The sequence below is a fragment of the Malania oleifera genome, chromosome 8 (genome assembly GCF_029873635.1).
Source record: "Malania oleifera isolate guangnan ecotype guangnan chromosome 8, ASM2987363v1, whole genome shotgun sequence".
Lineage (NCBI taxonomy): Eukaryota > Viridiplantae > Streptophyta > Magnoliopsida > Santalales > Ximeniaceae > Malania > Malania oleifera.
In genome coordinates this window covers 34,852,796-34,876,325 of record NC_080424.1, presented here as the reverse complement: position 1 = coordinate 34,876,325, position 23,530 = coordinate 34,852,796, and the positions used below count along the sequence as shown (strand labels likewise).

The window sequence follows — 23,530 nt, the reverse complement described above, 5'->3', positions numbered from 1 at the left end:
AAGAAACAGAACCCTAATCAACAAAGTAAGTTTCTCAACCTCCCAATAGTTAAGGCTTCTACAAAGAATGAAAGTTCTAAGAAACAGAATCCGTAACAGAAATAAAATAAAATAAACCAAAAATAGGGGCATTATGCAAACAAAAAGTGGTAAAAATGAAGTAAATCAATAGAGAAAGTCAAATCACCTTTCCAAAATCCTTCCTAAAATAAACACAAGAATCATAACCAACTTTATACTAAAGAAAAGGAAAGAATAAAAGACTGTGATAAATGAACCTCCAAGGACTCTCATGAAGTAATACTTCTACAATTATTAACATTCCAACCCAACATTCTCTAGAAGAGAAATCTTGTTTTTAATCACCTTGTGCCAAAGAGAGTTTCCAAGAGCAATACACAACTATTTCTCTACATGAGCAATGTCTATGGACACCAAATTACCAAGTCCCAAACCTCCTCAGATTTAGATCTGATGCACATAACCTCCTGACTAACCAAATGATACCTATTCTCATGCATGCCAAAACAAAGATATTCCCTCATCACTCTGCAACCTTTTTTCAAAGGATATCACTAGAAGGGATAGCATTCATAAAAATGTAAATACAGAAGGATAATAAATCCTCAAATAATGAAATAGAAACTAAAAAAATAAAAAATACAAACAAATCAAGCTAATAAAGCCACCTACCAATCCTACTGGAAATCCAATAACCACGTTCCCTGAAAGCACCCTGCTGCAAAAGCTCAAAGAGAATCAAGGACTTAAATTTCAGTCGAAATGTTGAAATTTGGGTCAAAATTTTGGATATCAGGGGTCTCAGCGAAATTGAGATACAGATTTGTTTTTGCAGAAATTCAACCGAAATTTTGAGATTTCAGTAAATTTCTCTTGGAAATTCTAAATTTTTGGAAACTTCGGTTGCTCTCCCAAAATTTTCTGGAAATTATGGGGGAAAAAAGAAAGAAAATTGGAGGGTGAAATTTCAGTGCTGCTCTCTGCCTTCGTTTTGTTTTTCCCACGGTTCTTTTTGTGCAACCCATGAGTATACAGTGGACAGATTTGAGAGGGCGGAGAAGAGACATTTGGAGACTGGAGTATTGGATTGTTGGACTTGGTTATTAGTCGAATCTCAGTTCAGTTCTCACTTCTCAGATGAGTTGTGACAAGGAAAAAAAAAATCTTGCAGAGATGCTCTGAAGGGGAGCTTAGGCGCAATGGTAAGGTTGTCACCATGTGACTTGGAGGTCACGGGTTCGAGGCATGGAAACAACCTCTTGCAAAAATGCAAAGTAAGGCTGCGTACTATAGACCCATTGTGGTCTGCCCCTTCCCCGAACCACGCATACGTGGGAGCTTTGTGCACCGGGCTGCCCTTTTTTTTAGAGATGCTCTGCAATCTGCATGCAAACCATTTTTCCAGCTATTCCACAAATTCATCAAGAGGCTGAAGACTACCAATGAGAAAATCAACACAATAATGCAAAAACAAAGGCAAAGTTTTTCTGCAAATTAGCTGTGTAGCATGCATAAGCATACATACCTCGAGGTCCTCACGAAGACTTCTTCTTCTTCCATCTTCCACCTTCAAACTCAAAAAAAAAAAAAAAAACGAAACCTAACCTTCAGCTCTACCCCTTCGGTCCTTCGTCTCCTTCCCTCTAGCCTTCGGCTCCACCCTCCACATCCACCTCCAAGTCCCAGCCAGCAGCACCTCCCTCCCATCTCTGCAATCTCCCACTCGCAGAGTCGCAGACTCCATACTCCACAAGCATGAGCAACAACCAGCAAAAGTGGAGATAAGCTGGTTAAGTAACTTGTATTTAAATTCTCCCTCCCACCCACCCCCCATCTATTTACAAGATTGCCCCTCCTTAAATCACAAATCCCTATTAACCTCTCCCATTTCCCCTCTTAATCCTAGACTCCAAGTAAATAGTGATACTAAATAGTAAGTTTAGTAACTAAAATAAAATTAAAGTAATTTACTACTTATTAGCTTACTATAGTATAAATTAGTAATTTTGTAAATTATCATTAATTTCGTAAATTTAATTTAATATTTTAATGATTGCCTTATTTGATAATTTTATCTTGATTTAGCATCAAAATAATTCTCTTTTAAAATTGTTCACTAATTTAAAACCTAATCATTGTAACCTTGTAGGAAAGTAAAATTATTTATAAAAAAGCCCAAAGGAAGAAAAGAAGGTCCAACATGGGAACATGGGCATCCAATGCCTAGCGTAAAGAACAGATTTATTTGCAAATATTGCAGGATACAAATGTAGGGTGGTGGAGCAACATGATTAAATATACACTTCGCAAATTATGATCCACAGCATGATATAAAATTCTATGGTAAAGTACCTCGAGAAGTAAAACAAGAAATGAGAATTGTTTTAGAAAGAAAAACTAAAGCAAAGAAAGTAGATAGAATGGAAGATATAAAAAATGAATTGTGTGGGAATTTGATGCAACCACAAGAAATTGATGAAGAGGACCATGCTAATGATATTGTATACCCGTCTAACATTTCTCCCTATAAGAGGTCTGCACACCATTGAGCATTCTATGCTTCAAAACAGATGGAATGGGAACGAGACCAATCTTGTCAGTTTGCAGGCAGCCAACAAGGGGGCAGTTCTAGGACTGGTAGCAGTGGAGGGCAACCTCCCATGAGGTGATCTCAAAGTGTGAGAGAGCCAGAAGCAAAGTCATATATTTCAAAGCCTCAGTATTGCAAGTCAGCTGCAGAAAACGAAAAAGCTTGAAAAATTTATTCGAAGGAGGTAAAGTAAAAGAAGAAATGAATAGGTTGGTTCAAAGTTTTTTGTATATGACAATGTTCCACCTTAGAAGGCAAAATCACTTCACTTTAAAAACATGGTGTGAGATTGCCAAGTAGTAAGAACGGGAGTCGATCCACCGACACCCTATAAAATTAGAGCAAAATACCTTGATTTAGAGGTAAAAAAAATGGAAGGCCACGTAAAAGAAGTGAAGAAAAAGTGAGGCCACATATGGTTGCACTGTAATGTGTGATTGATGGACAGGCCCTACAAAATTATCCAACAAAATAAAAGACCATGAATATATATATGGCCTATAAAACATGTAGTGAAAGAAGTAGGAAAGCAACACGTTGCCTAGGTGGTGACAAATAATGGTGGTGCATACAAGAAAACATGTCTAAAATTAATGAAAAAATTCAACTTGTACTAGACTCCTTGCGCTGCCCATTGCATTGATCTCATTTTTTAGGAGATTGAAAAAAGAGAGGCAGTAAACACAATGATCTTGCAAGGGAGACAAATCACTAATTTTATATATAACCATGGATGGTTGCTTGCTCAAATGAGAGAGCATTGTCAAGGGGATATTGTCTGTCCAGGCTACATGATTTGCTACAAACTACATTGCCCTTGACAGCATACAAATAAAAAAAAATAGTAGGCTTAAAATCTCTATTCATATATGATGAATAGGCTGAACATTCTCTTAGTCGAACAAAATTGGGTAGAGAACTTGAAAACACAGTTCTTAACCATCAATTTTGGGATAGAATGGCAAAAGTTTGTAACAGTTATGAGCCCATATATCAAGTGTGCATGGTTGACAATGAAGTGTGGCCAACATTAGGGATTGTGTTTGAAGCAATGAGGGTGATGAAAGAGACAATTGAAGTAGGGGCAAGAAGTGCAAGATGGGTTCTCAAAGTAATCAATGACCGGTGGGAGAGAACCTTTGAACATCCTCTTCATGCAATAGGTAAAAAATTTAAAATATTTATAAATTTCAATAAATTCATATATCAAATTACTTACGACATTTTACTTTAATTAATTAATAACTTATTTTCTAAATGATAATACAAAGAAGATGTTGGGGAAGATCCTTATTTGTTAGATGCAGTTCATAAAGTTTTCAGCACCCTTGAGCCATATTCCTATAGGTCGGATCAAATTGGAAATGAGGAATATTTTTAAAATAAAAATTGAATAAAATAGGTATTAATCCATGTTTAATTATTTAATAACAAATTTTTTTTTTTAATTGAGATTTGGATACTTCTATGCATAAGAAGCATTTCAATCACCCTAAAAGGCTTAAATGTGTCTAAAATTTAGTCTGTACAAAATTCTTCAAGCATTGGATACATTGATCGTTGTCACCAATAGTTACATATCATCCATATACACAATGGGCAAAATGCTACAAGAACAAAGCAATCTACCGCAAACCACTGAAGACCAAACTCAAGCACTACATCACTGAATTGACCAAACCATGCTCTAGGAGACTACGTGAGACCATACACAAATTGACAAACTAATTGCGACCTTTTGAGCAACAAACCCAAATGGTTTTCCATATAGACCTCCTCTTGAAGATCATCTAGGAACATATTCTTCACATCTAACTAATGCACATGCCAATGACACATGGTGGCTAAGGAGATGAACAATTAGACAAGCATGGTGACGGGGAGAAAATGTCAAAATAATCCAATCCGTACGCCTAAGTGTATCCCCTAGCAACAAGACAAGGCCTCAAACGAGCCATAGAGCCATCTAGATTGACTTTTATGGTATAAAACCAGCAGCAACAAACCACTAACTAATCAAAAGGAAGAGGTATCAATTCCCAAGTATCATTATCATATAACACATGCATCTTGTCAATCATTACAATCCTCCACCCACAATGGGTTAAGGGCATCAAAAACATATTTTGGGAGAACAACAAAAGACAAGGTACTAACAAAAAAAATAGTATGAAGGTGACAAGAATCATAGCAAACAAAATTAGAGATTGGATGTTGGGTACAACTGTGTTTACCTTTCCAAACAGCAATAAAAAGATCAAAATCTTGGGAAATCAACAAACAAAAGAACTAGAGGTGTAGGGTAGAAGCTTGAGGAGGTTCTCCTCCCTTGAGTCTTCATCATGTGTACACCTATAAATTAGGATGATCCAAGTGATAAGAAGGATTCAAACTTGATGAGGAGTAAGATGAGATAATAGGCTAGGTTTTGTAAGGCTAGGAAGAGGAAGGGACTCATCAAGGTCAATATGACTTAATGAATCAAAACTTTATGTTATAGAATTGAAGAAAGTAGCATTAGCACAAACAAAGAATCAGCGTAAAATAGGGCTATAACATCAAAATCCCTTTTGAGTACAAGGGTAGCCCCAAAAATATATTTATATATATATATATATATATATATATATGTATGTATACATTTGATAGAACAGTAACCCAATTTATCCAATCTTGGACTTAAATGAAGGACAAAGGACACAATCAAATATATGAGAAGGAAGTGTGAATAAAAAAGCCTTTAGGACAATAACAAAATATAGTATTTACCACCAAAGATAAGAGGATGACATTTTATTGAGGGAGCAAGTAGTGAACACAGTATCACTTCCAAAAAATACTTTGGGACATTAATCTGATACAATAGGACACGAGTGCCTTTGAGAATACGTTTATTTTTTACACCACGACTTCATTTTTCGGTGGACTATGGGCATAACATGACTGATGGATCATACTAAAGTTAGAGTTAGTCATATAGGTAGTGAATTGGGTACTCAAGTACTCCTTGGCATTATCACTATGTGTGTAGATAAAACTGAGATCAAAAAGAGCCCTCATTCGAGAACAGGAGTCACAAAAGACATTAAACAACTCACAACAATCTTTCATGAAATACAACCAAGTCATCTTGTAGTAGTAATTGACAAATTAAACCAAGTATCAAAATCCCAACTTTGGCATGACACAACTAGGACCCAAACATCAAAAATGAACAAACATGAAAGGGCTAACCACTTATTTATTGACTCGGGAAGCAAAGGACAAGCGATGGTGTTTTCCCAAGTGACAAGACTAACATTCAATATTAGACTAGCTATTTTAACTTGTCCAGAGAAGGATGACCAAGGGGAAATGGATTTGAAGTGGTATCGCAACAACAAAAGTCGAGAGTGACTCCAAGTAATAAATATCACTAGCCTCACGTCCTACGCAAATCGTCTTCCTCATCTTCAAATCATGAATAACTAAAAATTCAGAAAAGAAGGTTACATAACAATTTAGTGACTTAATATTACTAACAAACATGATATTGAAAGGGGATTAAGGAATGTACAAAACAAAAGAAAGAGAGATTAAGAGAGTAGGATTTACTGTTCTTATTCCTTACTATAGCAGTAGGCCCGTCAGTGAAGGCAACTCAAGGTAAACTTTTAAAATACTAAGGGCAGAAAAGAAGTTGGTTACACTTGTCATATAGTCAGTAGTAGCAAAATCAATAACCCAAGGACTAGTGTTAGTGGGAGAGATACCAAATGACATGCAAGCTATAGGATTTCCTATCTAAGCAAAAGATGCAATGTGATGAGATGCCAGTTGGGATGCCTAATAGTGCAAGAACCTTGAATGCTCCTCCTCCATGACAAGTATAGTACTCAATACACCAATAGTTGAACAAATGATTGATGAGGAGAACATAATTCTGAAATTTGGGGACTCCATCCCAACACACACAACCTTGACTATGGGAGAAAAATCAAAAATACACAACAAATGATATACTTTCGGGATTCATGGACTCCATCCCAACACACGACTTTCAAAAATCGAAGCATACCACAAACACACGACAAACAAGATAAAAGTGCATCAAAAACACAGCAAATACCACTATTTCAAGCCATAATGAACACAATAAACATCAACAAACATCATTCAAGTAGTACCAAACCATAGTTATCTAGAATGTGGTGCATTTTAGGTTGTGATAAGGGTACAAGAACAAGATATGCTGCTCAAGATATTAGCAGTTCTTTTGTGAGTAAGGGGTGGGGGGATTAGTCAATACACCATTCAAGTCATCGTATGCTTGAACTTTATGTTATAAATCATGCGGTACATTATAACCATTAACTTAGGATGGATACACTTGAACCCCTATTTTGGATTTCATGCAGTATCTAATAGAAATAATATTTACAAATTATGGGAGAAAGCTTTCGATCACATCAACTGGAACTTCCTTTTCTTAATTCTCAGGAAAATGGGTTTTGGGGAGTGTTGGTGTAGTTGGATCACTCATTGAATAAACACATCAAGCTTCTCAGTGTTAATCAATAGGCACCCCATTGATTTCTTCTGCTCCTCCAAGGGTCTAAGACAAGGGGACCCTCTATCCCTCTTTTTGTTCATTGTGGTGATGGAGGTGTTGAGCCTCATGTTGATAAAATCTACAAGAGAAGGGCTGCTCAAAGGCCTTAGAGTTGGCAAGCACGATAGGTCTATGGAGGTCACACATCTCCTGTTCGCTGATGACACTATCTTGGCATAGTTTGAGGCGGTTTCTGGTTTGAAAGTTAACCTTGGAAAAAGTGAAATAATTTCGATTGGAGAACATGTAATGAGCCTCTCCTTGCTGGTCTTCTAGACTGCAAAATGTGGACTTTCCTTATTAACTACCTTGGGCTACCTCTTGGTGCCTAATTCAAAGATAAAGGAGTATGGGATACCACCAATGAAAATTTCGAAAAAAAAGTCAATAGGATGGAAGAAGAATTTCTTATCAAAAGGTAGCAAACTCACTCTTGTCAAAAGCACCTTGACAGAACTCCTTGTTTACTTCATGTCTCTCCTTCCCCTACCAACTTCAGTTGCCAAAAGACTATAAGGAATTCAAAGGAGGTTTCTTTAGGGGAGCTTTAGGGCGGAATTCAAATTTCACCTTTTCAAATGAGCAAGGTGAAACAACCCTTTCATTTAGGAGGCTTGGGTTTTAAGTCCTTTTCAATAAAGCCATATTGAGGAAATAGTTATGGAGAATCATGATTGAGAAAGACCATCTTTGGCGAGGAATCATTGCTGTAAAATATGGGCTTGAACATAACGATTGAATTTCCCAAGTTAACAGAGGAGTGAGGACCACATGGTGTAGGGGTGTGGAATTTCATCAAGAAAGGATACAATGATTTTGCTTCTTGTATTAGGTTTCCAGTGGGGAGGAAGGACAACATTTATTTTTGGCATGATTCATAGTGCGATCAAGAAGCTTTTAGTGTCTTATTTCCAGCCATCTATAACTCGGCATTATAAATATGCCTGCATCAATCAACACCCTCAATCCTCAAATCAGGGGCTCTTTTGGAACATCCCCTCCTTAGAAATGTGGAAGATTGGGAACTCAACCAGCTCACAGACTTCTACAACTTTCTTTTTAGCTCCCAACACCATAATAGCACTGATCTTCCTATTTGGGCCTTAGATGAGAATGGGGCCTTCACTGTTAGGTCCTTCTCCAGGAAGTTCTTCCCTTTGGAGTCAAACAACTTTAATTTCCCTTCGACTCAGATTTGGAAGACAGCAGCACCAACAATAGTTTCCTCCCTTGCATGGGAGGCAACCCATGGTAAGATTTTGACTATGGATAATTTGCAAAGAAGTGGTCTGTTAGTAGCCAACAGATGTCCCCTAGGGAACCCATGGTAAGATTTTGACTATGATAATTTGCAAAGAAGGGGTCTGTTAGTAGCCAATAAATGCCCCCTTTGTATGATTAACGCAGAATCTATTGAGCACATCCTCCTTCACTGCACTTAGACCAGGAATCTCTGGAATATGGCGCTGACTCTGGTCAGACAAAGGTGGGTTGTCGCTAACCTTGTGGGAGGAGAACTCTAGGCCTAGAAAGGTATTCAGGCAATAAAGGAAAAAAGAAAGGCTATGCTCCTCATTCCCCTTGCAATTTTCTATTTCGTTTGGAAACAGAGGAATAGGCGAGTGTTCAAAAATTCAACCTCAACAATCCAAAACAGCAAAGAACACTGGTTTACTACAGTCAATAGCTGGCATAGTAGGACTGTTATTAATGATTATGATGTAACCTTTGATTTGTGTAACACCCTTTGGGGAGCTTGATTTATTATACCATGGGCTGGCATCCCCTTGATGCGTCTTCAATAAAGTTTCCTTTACTTATCAAAAATATATATATATATATATATATATATTTACAAATTATGGGTATATATGTAATTTAATAAATTTAAGGGGAGCCTAGAGCAACAAGAAAGTCGTCAATGTGTGACCTAGCGATCACAAGTTTGAGGCGTGGAAACAGCCTCTGGCAAAAACGCAAGGTAAGGCTGCATACTATAGACCCATCGTGGTCCGCCCCTTCTCCGACCCGGCATATATGGGAGCTTTGTGCACCGGGCTGCTCTTTTATGTAATTTAATAAATCAGTTTTTATTTTAAAATTTAAAAAAAAAATCTTTACAACTTATTATCTTCTTAACTCATCATCTCCCAAAAAATAAAAATATGAGACGCACCTAGTTATACTATTAAATAAAGTAATTGAACTCTTTAAATATAATTTATTAAAATTTAATATAAAAATAAAATTCATAATTGTAGCTGTTCAATTTTCAAACCAATTGAGTGAACATTTCCTTCCGACTATGGTAAACAATTGGTCGAGGGCAGGGGTTAAATTTTGGAATCACTCCAAAACCTCTCTCGGTCTCAAGTGGAGCATGGTAAATTCCTCCAAAATCACTCTTGGATGGGGTGGGGTACTAAATTTCTCACTGAAACTTCTTACAATCCAAACCACTATTACCCTCTACCTAAGACCCTACCTAAGCTTAAGCAAAACACAACCTAAGAAAACCTCTTTTTAGACCTTTCCAATCGTAATTGAGGGAACATTGCAAAATTAGCCAATTCATGTTGCCCCTTCCTAGCCTTGATTGTGCCTTCATCCGAGTGAACTTCCTTTCCGTCTGAGTCCACTAGCCACATGCCTTTTTTATCCAACATATGTTGGATATGAGACAAAATCAGTATTTATCTCATTCTTCTCAATCTTATCTTCTACATCTTCTAATTCATCATTCCTCAATCCAAGAACTTGCTCTAGATCATCCATGGGAGATGAAGAATGAGCCCCCATAAAATCAAATCATCTAATTCTAGATGTTTTTCATAGGATAGGTACTGGGAAATTGAGGAAGAATTTGATTAGGGAGTTGGAAGTGGATAGAGCGGTCGTTACCTCCAATCAAAGTCAAATTGCTTCTAAAATCACTGAGTTTTATTCTAATTTGTACTCTAAGGAGGCTGACAATAGACCAATGGTTGAGGAATTAGTATGGTACCCTACGTATGGTGAGGAGGTGGTTTGAGGGGCAAAGCTCCAAAACCTGACAGTTTTAATATGGCTTTCTTCCAAGATTGTTGGGAGGTGGTTAAGGCTGATTTGCTTTAGGCTTTTAATAAATTCTATGGGAATGGGACTTTAAGCAAGAGTGTCAATTCCACTTTCATAACACTTGTGTCAAAGAAGAACAAATCACCAAGATATCGGACTATAGATCTATTTGCTTATTTTACAGTGTCTAAAAAATCATCACCAAAGTTTTAGCTAATAGGTTTAATGCGGTGCTCGATAAGACTATCTCTAAGACTCAATGTGTGTTTGTGGGGGTAGGCAAATAGTGGATGCCATTTTGGTTGCCAGTGAGTTTGTTAAGAATATTGGAGAAGGACAAAGAAGAATCATCTTTAAGTTGGATTTTAAGAAAGCATATGATAGAGTGAAGTGGAAGTTCCTGAATAAGATTTTTGGGAGGAAATGATGTGGTGAGAGATGGCTGCGTTGGATTAGAGGTTGTTTGTATAATATGAGCTACTTGGCTTTAGTGAATGATGAGTATAAATCTTGGTTTAAGCTACAAGAGGAATTAGGCAAGGTGACCCTCTTTCCCCGTTTTTGTTTGTTTTAGTGGCTGATACTTTTAGGATGGTGGATAGGGCAGTGGTTAGAGGTTTAGTGAAAGGTTTAGAGGTGGGAATAGAGGGGGTCAGGGTGTCGCACCTTCAAATTGCCGATGATACCATCTTCTTTTTAGAGGATCATAGACCCTCTTTTATGAATATTTTTTCCCCTTCGCATCTCAATAAAGTTTCTAGTCTACGATTGATGTGGAGAAAAGCAGTATTATGGCTATCAATTTGCCAGTCGAGAGTGTAAAGGAGCTATCTGTGGAGGTGGATTGTAGTGTTTTGAATTGGCTGCTATCCTATCTTGGGGTTACTTTGGGGGGGTACCCTAGATCTGCTAGATTTTTGGATCCTATTGTGGAAAGGGTTTCTAGGAGACAGGATGGGTGGAAAGGTGCTCTTTTTCTCTTGGTGGTAGAATAACACTTATCCAGACTTGTCTTTCTAGTATCCCTTTATATTTTCTCAATTTTCAAGATTCTAGTGGGAGTTGCTAGCAAGATTGAGAAGATAATAAGGGACTTCTTGTGGTCGGGGGTAGGGCATTTTAGGGATCATTTGGTTGTGGGGAATGGTGGGTAGGTCAAAACAGAAGGGTGGTTTGGGTATTAGAAATTTGGTGTCTAGAAAACACAGCTCTTTTGGCTAGATGGGTTTTGCGGTTTCCACTAGAGAATTCTTCCTTGTGGCATTCATTTGCTAAAAGTGTGGATTAAACGAGAATGAGTGGGATACTAATTTGAGATTTGATGTTCTTTGAAAAGTCCTTGGAAAGCTATCTCTTAGAGTTATCCCCTCTTATTTCCCCATATCAAAATCCTACTGAGAACTATCCATTTTGGAAAGATCCTTGGTCAGGGAATGCAGTTTTATCCACCTCTTTTTCACGTCTTTTTCGCATGAGCTCAGGACAGGATGATTCTATCTTTTATTTCGTTGTTGATTCAAGTGGTCCTTTGCCTTCTAGGGAATTCCCCTTTTGCAGATTGTTAAACAACAAAGAGATGGTAGAGCTATCCTCTTTGCTAGTCTTGTTGAGTAACTTTAATTTTTCTTTAGAGGAGGATAGTCGGTCTTAGCCTTTTTGGATCCTTCAAAGGTTTACTCTTGCAAATCTTTTTGTGATTTTCTAAATAGATCTAATTTACCTTTTCCTCTCTATAGATCCATTTGGAAGCCCAAAGTCCCCTTCAAAATCAAGGCTTTTATGTGGTTGGTTGCACTTGATATAATTAATAACAATAACTTGCTGCAGGTTAGGAGACCTTCGAAGGCCATATCTCCAGACATACGTGTTCTTTGTATTAATTGTTCAGAATCTGCATCGCATTTGTTTATTCATTGTGATTATGCTTGGAGGGTATGAAGTAAGCTATTTGGTATTTTAGGCGAATATTGGGTGACTTCTGGGGGAGTGGAGAACTTTCTGGCTGTTTCATTTGCTGGTTTTGGCAGGAAAAAAGAAAGGGCGGCACTCTGGAAATGCACTTTTCTTTTTAAAGTCCTTTGGGGGCTGTGGATGGAGCATAATGCGTGTATTTTTCTAGGAAAGAAATCATCTCATTTGCAGGTTTGGGAAAAGATGCAATATTTGGCTTCTCTTTGGGGTGTGGAGCTGGGGAATTTTAAGGGGGTGAGCTTTTCTGATATTCAGCGTGATTGGAGTTCTGTGTTGGAGTGCTAGATTTGCGTTGGTTCTATTGTTTTTTCAGTTTTCAGGTTGTTTCTTTGAGTTTTTTTATCTGGACTTCCCAGACCATGTTAAGGAGATGTCTTATTCTCCTCACTGTATGTTCTTATTCTATTAATGAAACCCTTCTTTTACTATCAAAACAAAAAAATCAGAATCATCTAAACCAAAATCAAGTTGTTCACGAACCTTAACTAAGAAAAGCCCTTCATCATATTCAAAATCACTATCCATATCACCCACCTCATCTGATACGTCCCCCCCCCCCCCCAAAAAAGGTCTTAAATTTCCACAAAATTGTTGAAATTTCCGTCAAATTTCCGATTTCCGTCACCCTCGAAATCGAAATGGCAGTCAATTTCCGTCTTGCATAATTTCCGTCGAAATCTCAATGAATCATCCGAAATTTATCGAAACCTCGAAATTTTAACTATGCAATGAAATTTTATCGAAATTCAAACGAGAGATTCAAGAGTGAAGTGAAATTTCTCTTTTAATTTATTTTATTGAAACAAAAGGTTATCACAAGTGCTTTTAAAATTATATGAAAAAATAAACTTATAGTAATATTTTATTTAACCATTCATGTCTAAATTATCAATATTTGTATAATAAATAATTTTTAAATGATTTATGAATTTCATTTGCATTAACTGAATATGTTTAACGTACATTATCTTACAAGCATGTTTGATACACATACTATTTTACGACTTTTCCACTTCATACAAAACATAGATGTATTTAATTTGTAATATATTAGTCTTAAAACTAATATTATTATGTTTGTTAACCATTTCTAAAGTTTCACAAATAATTTCATGCTTTAATACTAGTTTCCGTTATTTTTTCAAATCGAAATTGACATCGAAATCGAAATTTCCGTCGAAATTTCCATACTTTTGGAGCTTCGAAATTTGAGTCGAAATCGAAATTTAAGACCATCCCCCCCCCCCCCCCCCAGTTCTTCTTCTCCAACAAAGTTTCCCCACTAACTTTTCTGTTTCATTCCATCTGAGCCTTCAATATAAAAACTACCATCAAAGTGTTTTTTGAGGAACTTAACTCGCCTCCCATCTGGCCTGAGATAGTTCCCAATTGAGCCATCCCCAATATCCTTCTCTTCTGCCTCCCACAAGTATAAACCTTTAATGTTACTTCCTTATCAGCTACCTGAGACTCCTTTACCTCATCCATCCTTATCATTACTAAAGCTTGCATCATCCTGATTCCTATTTCGAATGGTCAAACCATAATCCTCCATAAAAGCATCCTTACTCATCCCCCATAGCAACACCACAGGTAAGGCCATCTATCTTCAATAAATCGCTTCCTCCATCCTTCTGCCCACCGCTTAACTTCTCATGTTGCTCATCCACAGAGTCTACCCTCGTCATAGATTAAGTAACACAATGATGTTTCCTCCATTATCTCGCACTGCCCAAAACCAATTTTACGGTGCCCAACTATGTCATCACCCATCTCCGCAGCCACCTCTTCCACACTTTGAGCCTGTTTGGAAAGTGATTTACCTGAAACTAAATGCTGCTCATGGAATTCTCCAATGGACTTTGGGCCTAATATCTAACAAAAGGACTTTGCAAAACCAAAGATTTGTCTTGGGCCTGCTCCAGAGAAAACAAGTTATTGGAGCATGCTGCCCTTTAAATACATGTGGGTCAAGCCCAATAGCACCCAACAGCTGACCCAAGTTCGAAGTAATATGTATAATCCTTGACCCACCCAACTCTAAGCACTCTTTCAGTCTTGAGCTCCTGACCCTCAGCCCTCTCCACATTGCAAACACTAGCTGAAGTGATGTCCACTGACCATCTGCCGCCACCATGCTTATAGGAGGTCACGTTGTACCTCCACACCTGCTGCAATGCCACTCACCCTGCTGGAATTTTAGCGATGATTCTCCTACCAAGGCATCCTTCCAAATCCAATGACTTTTTGGTTGTGCATGCTCCTTCCCTAACTCTCCCTTGGGATTAGGGATCTTTTGCTTGCCTCCCACCAACTCCAAGACTTCAACAAAGTGCGGCAATTTTCCCCTTTCAACCCTATAGAGTTTCTCTTGTTGTTCGACTGCACTTCCACTTCCAATTCCTCTTTTCGATTCGATCTGCTCATGGTTTTATATCGCGGTAGCAGGTAGCATAACATAATAGTAACAAGTGCAGCAGGAAGCGGAAGTAGCAGATGCCACATAACAGGAAGTGGGTGTAATGGCAGTGAATTTTTTTCAAGCACACACAGCCTTATGCATATTAGCGTATTTGCATGTTTTAAGTTTTTAACCCTTAGAAATATTTTTAGTGCATTTTGGATCCTTTGTTCAACTAATTTGCTTGGTAAGGGCAAACAAATTTACATTTTCTAAATCACCACTGACTAAAAATTGTGTGTGTGTGTGTGTGTGTGTGTGTGTATTTATACTCTCTCAATAGTTTATGTATGATGAATTAATTAATAAAAACAAAATACATTATACACTATTAATCTATTAAATACATAAGACATATGAATAAGACAAATATACAATAACTAGAAAAGAAAAGAAGGTTGAAATTGAAAATTATAGAACATAAATATCAAATTACTAATATTATCAAAATAAAATATTTTCTTAACAAATAAGCATTATCAAATTGTTAATTGATGCATCTCTTTTGAGTATTTAAAGAAAAGTATTAAATTTTGTATCATCATCATCCTTATTATAATCTTTTTTCCCCATCTCTCCCCATTGTATATTGAGAATGATTTACAAAAGGGTGGAAAAAACAAAAGTGAGAAGAAAAAGTAAAAAATTTAAAATAATTTTTTTGGCAGCCGTAACAGTCCTGTAGCAGTTACGTAATGGTCGTAGCGGCCTTTACGTAACGGCTGCGGTCCATAACGGCCGCTACTGGCATGATTTTTCTTCCCACCAATTTTGCAGTATGTAACGGTATTGGGAACCCAAAAAAAGGTTATGAAACGGCGTTACATAATGGTTGTGACTGTTATTTAAAACCATGGATCTACTCGCCACCCATAAAAGCAATCTACCAAATGTTATGTAGCAAGGGAAATGCTCCAAGCTGTAAATTAGGGGGAGATAAATCACAAACCCACCTTGCAGCCAAAAGGGTGATTATGATTCATTGATTTCTAACATAGGATCTCTCTTCCAAATGAAAAAAAAACCCACTTCCCCAAACTTTCCCAATCGCAAATCTAAAGCAAGAGAGAAAGACCATTGCGAATAAAAGAGTGTCAGAGAGAGAGAGATTCTTGAAGACCTGACAGAGCACAAGAGTGTGATTCATAGAGACCCATCAAAGCGAAGCAAAAGAGAGACAACGCCTTTATCTAAGAAGTCCCATCTAACACAATCATAGGCCTTTTCAAAATCCAACTTAAAACCAACACCTTCTTTTTCCTATGATGGACATCCCCCACCACCACATTCGCTACAAGATAGCATCCACATTCTATCTACCCACTACAAAAGCACTTTGTGCATGCAATGTTGCTAAGCACCAAGCTCAACCTATTTACAAGAACCTTAGCAAGCTAATAAGCCAAAAAATCTAACACCTTAGAGGGTCTCCTCTTCTTAAGCACCAAGGTGATAAAAGTAGAATTGAAACATTTCTCGAGACCCAATTCCCATGTAACTCACGAAAATCTTTAACAAGACTTCCCTCACCACACCCCATTACTCTTGAAAAAAAAACGGGGAAAAAAAAAAACAAATGTGGACCTCGAGCCTTAGCCTTCTCTAAACCAAACACCACCACCCTCACCCCCTCTTCCTCAAAAAGCCTATCCAACCAAGACATTCAGATATTAGAAATGCGATTCCAATTCAAACCATCAATCACATGTAGAATAATCCTCTTCAATTTAGAGATTTCTCAAAAACCAATATTGTCATCAACAATCAGCATCCCTTACCATCTCCCCTTCCCTTAGCTCCAATTCTCTAATATAATTCATCTTACTTTCCTATTATCCATTCTATGCAAGAACTTTGAATTACAATAACCCTCCCTAGCTATTTAATTTTGCTCCAACTCCTAACCTCCTTCATAATCACATCCTCAAAATATTTCTTCAAAAAAACACACTTAGCAACCTCCCCTCTCAAACACTCATAAATTCCACTTCTTTAAAAGCCCTATCACTCTCTTAAGTTTTTTTCATAAACTCCCCCCAACCCACCACAAGACACTTGTCCAAAGTCTACCCAACTAACAAATGAAAAGAATGATGGTCAAGTCCATGTTTTCTCAAAACAAAACAAGGTAGGACTACACTTAACCTTCGTAAACTCCAACAACATAAGGAAATAATCAAAGATTGGCCCATATATAACACTCCCTTCTTGTGTACGATCAAAAAATTCATTCTCACCCTCCACATTAAAGAGAAAATTATCCAAACGAGCCACCCTCTCCCCTCCTATGAAAAATGAAAACAAAGATTCTCCAAAGGAACATCTCTCAAAGTACATGCCCTACTAAAATTGTCAAAACTTGGCATACCTAAAGAGTACCTAACATCCCCTTACACCACACACACACACACACAAAAATCAGAGTCATACCTAAAGCTAATGATAGAAGATCAATGTAGATTATCTTATTTCAAAATTCTACCATCTTCAGAATTTCAAAATTACGGAAACTTGGCTTTGTGTCACGAGCTAAGCTTGTTCAAGGCATTATGCTTGCCTGTGACCGCTTGTCTCGTGTACTTGGGATGGGTTTCCATCATGTAAATACTAGTGTAGGGCTATTTTCTGCTAGTAGAGTCTTTGTATGCCAAATAAGGCAGTATGACTCCTCGGTCACTTTGATATTTCCTAGTGTCAGGATGATAATTACATAAAAACCTCTTTAGGGGAGGGTGAGTGTTCATCAGTCATTGTAAAACTCACTAGCTATAGTCAACATGTTTAGCCTACTTGCCTCCCTCGCTAAACACACCATGTCAACGGAGGTGTTGTTAATGAATTATGTTTGCTTCAATGTTTACTGCTTGCTTACCACGACTTTCATGAATTGATTACTGTTTCCGCTGCTATTTGAATGAATGTTAGTGAAAGTGCTTCGTGGATGAATGTTGGAAAACGATAGGCTGGCTAGTTAAGCAAGAGTGCTTTAGCTAGCGCCGCACGGCCCTTCACAAGGGTGTGAAAATAGTCGGACCGTGACATTTGGTATCAGAGCTAAGTTGGTGACACTTGGTAAGAGCCCAAGGTTGAGTTACTACGTGAATTTGATTGCCTTCGTTGTGGGATTTGGAAAGCTTTGGTAAGTGACCATGGCACCAAGCAATGCTGAGAGGATCAGCGTGCTAGAAGCACAGGTTGAGGCAACAACCAATACTATGGCCGCAGAGAAGGCCCAAATAAGAGAACTTGTTGATGAAGTGATGGGATCACAAAAACATCAAGCAGGTTTGATAGGCGACATGTCAAAGGACTTTCGCCACACTGTTGAAACTTTGCAGTCACGGATGGCTGATCTAGATGCAAAGGTGAATCTGATGGTTCTTACTATGGGGAACTCCAACACTCCAAGAGTTAGCAAGACCAAGGTGCCAAAACCTAGGACGTATGGGAGTGCCCAGGATGCTAAGGAGTTAAAGAACTTCTTGTTTGATGTGGAGCAGTACTTTCGCGTTGTGAGGATAGCCTCAGAGCAGGCAAAGGTGAATACTGCAAGCATGTACTTGGTTGGTGATGCCAAACTGTGGTGGCGTACCAAGTACAGAGAAATTGAAAATGGAAGTTGTGTAATCGATAGTTGGGCAAACTTGAAGAGAGAGCTCAAGGCCCAATTCTTTCCTGAAAATGTTGAGTATAATGCAAGGAGAAAATTGAGAGATCTCAAGCATACGGGGTCGATCAGGGAATATGTGAAACAATTTTCTGCTTTAATGTTGGATATTCAGGATATGTCGGAGAAGGACAAGTTATTCTATTTTCTAGAGGGGATGAAACTGTGGGCAAGAACTGAAATTCATAGGCAAAGGGTTCAAGACTTGTCAACTGCACAAGCGGTTGCAGAATGCTTGACTGATTACGCTGGTGATGATACCACTTCATCCAAATGGTTTGGTGGAGAGGGAAACGGTGGAAAGTCTTTCAAGAAAGGCAAACCCAAGAGTGGAGGAGCCGACACTAAATCATCAACCTCAAAGGAAGCTTCGTCGTCTCAAGAGTTCAACACACCCAATGGAAACGGAAAGAGTAAAATTTCGTGCTACTTGTGTGGTGGATCTCACAGAGTGAGTGAGTGTCGACACAAGGGAGTACTCAATGCCTTACAAGCTTCTACTTCAGGAAAAGGGGTGGAAAGCGAGGAGGAAGAGGATGATGCCCCGAGGGTGGGTTCAGTGAGGCTGGTGAGCGCATTGGAAAAGCAAGCAAAAACACTAAAAGTTACACGAGCAAAAGGGTTAATATTTGTGGACTTGAGGATAAATGGGAAGAGTACTTGTGCTATGGTGGATACGGGGGCTACTCATAATTGTGTTTCGCAGTTAGAAGCATGGAGACTCAACTTATCCTTAGAGAAAGATACAGGATGCATGAAAGCAGTTAACTCTATAGCCCAGCCTACTCTGGGAGTAGCCAAGCAAGTGGCTGTAAAGCTTGGACAGTGGGAAGGTCATGCAAATTTCACAGTTGTGCCATTGGATGACTTTCCATTCATTATAGGAATGGAATTCCTAAGGGGGACGAGGGCAGTGCTGATGCCTTCGGCTGGTTCCCTGTGTTTGATGGGAGATCACTCGTGCATGGTGCAAGTCGTTGCAACGAAAGGAGACGACGGGAAGTCCCTTTCAGCCATACAACTCAATGAAGGATTGGGTCAGGGTGAGCAGACACGTCTAGCCACGATGGTGGTAGACAAAAAAGTAGGTCAAGAGCTAGAGCCTACGACCATCCAAGCGGTATTGGATGAGGATAAGGAGGTGTTGCCGGATAAGCTGCCTCACAATTTGCCTTCACGACAACTGTGGAACATGAGATCGAGTTGTTATCAGGAGTGAAACCACCTGCTAAAGGGCCATGTCAAATTGCGCCTCAAGAGATAGTAGAGTTGGGGAAACAACTTGATGAATTGGAAGCGGAATGTGTTCGCCCTTCCAAAACACCGTTGGGAGCATCGGTGTTGTTTCAGAGGAAACATGAAGAGCATCTACGAAAGGTGTTCGACAGGCTGAGGGGAAACAATCTGTATAGGAAGAAAGGGAAGTTCTCTTTCGCTCAGCGGAGCAACAAATTCCTAGGTCATGTGGTTGAACAAGGTCGTATCCGGAAGGGTATGGAGAAGATAAGGATGAGTCAAGAACGGAAGATCCCCATGATAGTGGAGGAGTTGCATTTCTTTCTTGGCCTTACTAAATACTACAGGAAGTTCGTTGAGGGGTATTCGCGGAGAATAACTCCAATGATAGGACTACTGGGGAGGTATTATTGGCCGCACACACAGGATGATGTGGTTGATTATGCCAAAACTTGTCTCACTTGCCAACAAGACAAGGGGGAGCGGAACAAGTATGATACTTTCAGGGCCGCACCAAAGTACTGTTCGGCAAAGAAGACGACACAATTGTTCCTTGTGACTATTGTGAAACATTGGGGTGTTCCCCAAGTTATTACTTGTGACCAAGACTTAATGTTCACTAACAACTTCTTGACAGAATTTTTCAGGATATTCAGGTCACATCTTGACATCTCTTCGAGTTATCACCGACAGACAAACGGACAGATGAAGAGATTCAAAGAGCTACTAGATGAGTACTTGTGCCATTGTGTCAACGACAACCAGAAGAATGGCGTGCAACTACTTGATGTGGCTCCGTTCTGTGGTAACGCCCAAAGGCGCTCAACAACCAACAAGAGCCCTTTTGAGCTTATTACAAGCCAGCTGCCGCTGTTACCTAACACAGTGGGCGAGCCGTACAAACAAAAGAGTCTTAGGGCATACATCTTCACCAGAGAATGGAGACAGAATGCAAAGTTTGCCCAAGCCAATCTGGAGAAAACTTCTAAGCAGATGAAGAAGTGGGCAGATCAGGGGAGAAGACCGCAGTTTCATGTCAGCTGCCTTAAGCCATTCAACGCCGACACCAATGACCTGAGCAGAAGTCAGTCCAACAAAGCCGAGTTGAAGTCAGTGCAACCTGACCGACGTGAAGTTAAAGAGATCCTTGCAAAGAAAAAGTTCATATCCTCAAGGAAGAAGCGGCAGAAGTCCCTAGTGAAGTGGAAATGCCTTGGTGACAAAGAAATCAGCTGGATTTCTGTGAAAGATATTCAACCGTTCGTGGACAAACTTAAAGTGTACCTACTGCCAAAGTCTACAAGGACGTCGAACGCATAAGTAGGGGAAAATATCACGAGCTAAGCTTGTTCAGGGCATTATGCTTACTTGTGACCGCTTGTCTCGCGTGCTTGGGATGGGTTTCCATCATGTAAATACTAGTGTAAGGTTATTTTCTGCTAGTAGAGTCTTTGTATGCCAAATAAGGCAGTATGACTCCTCGGTCACTTTGATGTTTCCTAGTGTCAAGATGATAATTACATAAAAACCTCTTTAGGGGAGGGTGAGTGTTCATCAGTCATTGTAAAACTCATTAGCTATTGTCAACGTGTTTAGCCTACTTGCCTCCCTCGCTAAACACACCATGTCAACGGAGGTGTTGTTAATGAATTACGCTTGCTTCAATGTTTACTGCTTGCTTACCACGACTTTCATGAATTGATTACTGTTTCCGCTGCTATTTGAATGAATGTTAGTGAAAGTGCTTCGTGAATGAATGTTGGAAAACGATAGGCTGGCTAGTTAAGCAAGAGTGCTTTAGCTAGCGCCGCACGGCCCTTCACAAGGGTGTGAAAATAGTTAGACCGTGACACTTTGTCATGCTACATAAAAATAAAGTTGATCAATTTTCGTAAGTTGCCAAGAAGCATTCTAGGCTATTACAGCATTATTTTTTGCCAACTCATTGTTCCACAAATTGGATCATGGAAATTACAATAGGTAGCAACAGTGTATATGCATACCTTGCAGGAGATCAACACTCACCTTTAAGTTTGTAGCCACCTGTCAGATCATGCAAAAATATAGAAAAATCACATAAGAAAGTCATTTTTATAGGCATGGCCTGTATTGAGATGGGAGTGTGCAAGTGATCACATTCTTACAAATGAAAATAAAGCTGATAAACCAACGCCAACTCCAATCCAAAAGAGAGGTGAACCACTACAGACATAACCAAAGGATTATTAGTACTGCAAACATGATCAAACAGTTATTACAGTTATTACGAAATGTCTAAGCCAACAAACGAAATTTGACAGAATATCGAACTTATGTCCAGTTGTTTATATTTAATGAATAGGATTTTAGCTGCTTCTAACAGCAACAAAAATAAAGAGAAACAGAATTTTAAGTAAATGACGCTAATATGAAGAACAAAAAGAATTACAAATGCGACGTTGGAGGGGGCACGGAGGGTAATGGGTTAACAGCAACTGAAGAGGTTTCCTGACTACTCGAAGAAGAAATGCTTGCAAACCGCCCCACTCCTGGTTTCTCTAGCATTATATCACAGAACGGGTCAGAAGAATAGATTAGCAGAAACTATCACAATAAAGTAAATTAAAGAACAAAGATATGGATCATGATGTCATCAACTGGGAAAAATAAAACATCAAAAGTCATGTTCTAAAACATTCATCACTTTCCCGAACCAAAATAATTATTAAAAAAAAAATGATGGAACGCTCGAAAAAAAAAGATAGAAACAGTGAAAACTTACAAGAGCAGTACAGTCAATGGTGAAAAGAGAGATGCAACATGACGAGGAAATATTCTCAATTCAGTATATAAAATGCAACTGCAACTTTTAGCTCTTAAAAGCAAGAAATGGCAGCAAAACTTGCTTAAGAAAAGAAAGAGCGAATCAGGAGCAAACTAATCATAGTCTATCGTACCTTGATGCTTAACATTAACCTCAACATCATCTAATAGATCAGACAGTAACTCGGAATCCAATCCAGCGAGAATAACATAAAAACTAAAACAAATCAAAGTAGAGAGAGTATAGGTAGACAGCTATAGATGGATATAGATAGAAGGAAATGAGAATTCACCGAATTTTGGTGTTCTCCTAGGGGATTTAGCGTCGGCAGTAGCTGCAACAGTATATCTCGGTTTGGGTAGGCCGCTTCTTGTCTTTCTAAACAAAAGGGGAAGGACAAAGGGTGGGCGCTTGTATAGTACAGCTCGGGGGTTCTGAGATGAACAAGCACTCAGTACTAATCTGGGTGAAGAAGCTAGGCCTTCCATATTCAGCTCAGCGATCCAAAACAAGAAGAAAATGACGATGACGATGAAGTTTCAGTTCGAAATTTTACGTTCTAACGAGTAGTAGTAGATAGCGAGGAGGAGCTGAGGAAGCAAAGAGACGGCCCGGTTGAACCCCTTGTGCTTCCAGCAGAGTGGAAAAACTTACCCCAAAGTTCCCACGAAACATTTGGAGTTTTTTCCTATTTTAATATTTTTTAATATAAATTATTTTAAAATGGTGAACTTTTTTTTTTCAAATTAATGCGTCACAAATATTGTTGGACTATCCAACATTTCTAGCATTTTTAACTTTAATAAAAAAAGGCTAAATGAACCAACATTTTTTGGTTGATGTAAACTTATCTTCTTCCTTCCTCAGCATACTCATGAACCCGTGAGGAAAGGAGGATGTACTAAAGATGACCATTGAGTAGCAGTGTCGGACAATTGCTTTACAAGTGACCGTTTTGTAGCCACACATACAATTTGAACATTGAGGCTTGTGAACATTGGGAGACCATTATTTTAGTAATAAAAATGAGGTATATCTTCCCGCATCCAAACTTGTTTGAAACCCTAGATCTCTTACTATTTGAAATTTTAGTTGAGATTTTTAATAGTTGAAAGTAAAAATTGTTGCATTCA

At 38.6% G+C, this 23,530-nt stretch overlaps 1 protein-coding gene across 2 annotated transcripts in view; it reads right to left on the bottom strand.

The window, feature by feature from the left end:
* Nucleotides 1-23,074, bottom strand: part of LOC131161930 (protein TIC 40, chloroplastic) — a 101,309-nt gene extending 78,235 nt beyond the window's left edge. The window contains exons 1-4 of one of the 2 annotated variants that reach the window (XM_058117966.1): nt 22,690-23,074; nt 22,023-22,131; nt 21,739-21,796; nt 21,620-21,637 (exon numbers count right to left, since the gene is read on the bottom strand). In XM_058117966.1, the coding sequence (XP_057973949.1) occupies nt 21,620-21,637; nt 21,739-21,796; nt 22,023-22,131; nt 22,690-22,885 (381 nt within the window). In that variant the 5' untranslated portion in view covers nt 22,886-23,074. The remainder of the gene's footprint in view (nt 1-21,619; nt 21,638-21,738; nt 21,797-22,022; nt 22,132-22,689) is intronic. The other variant, XM_058117968.1, reaches the window with a different exon arrangement.
* Nucleotides 23,075-23,530: the final 456 nt, after the last annotated feature.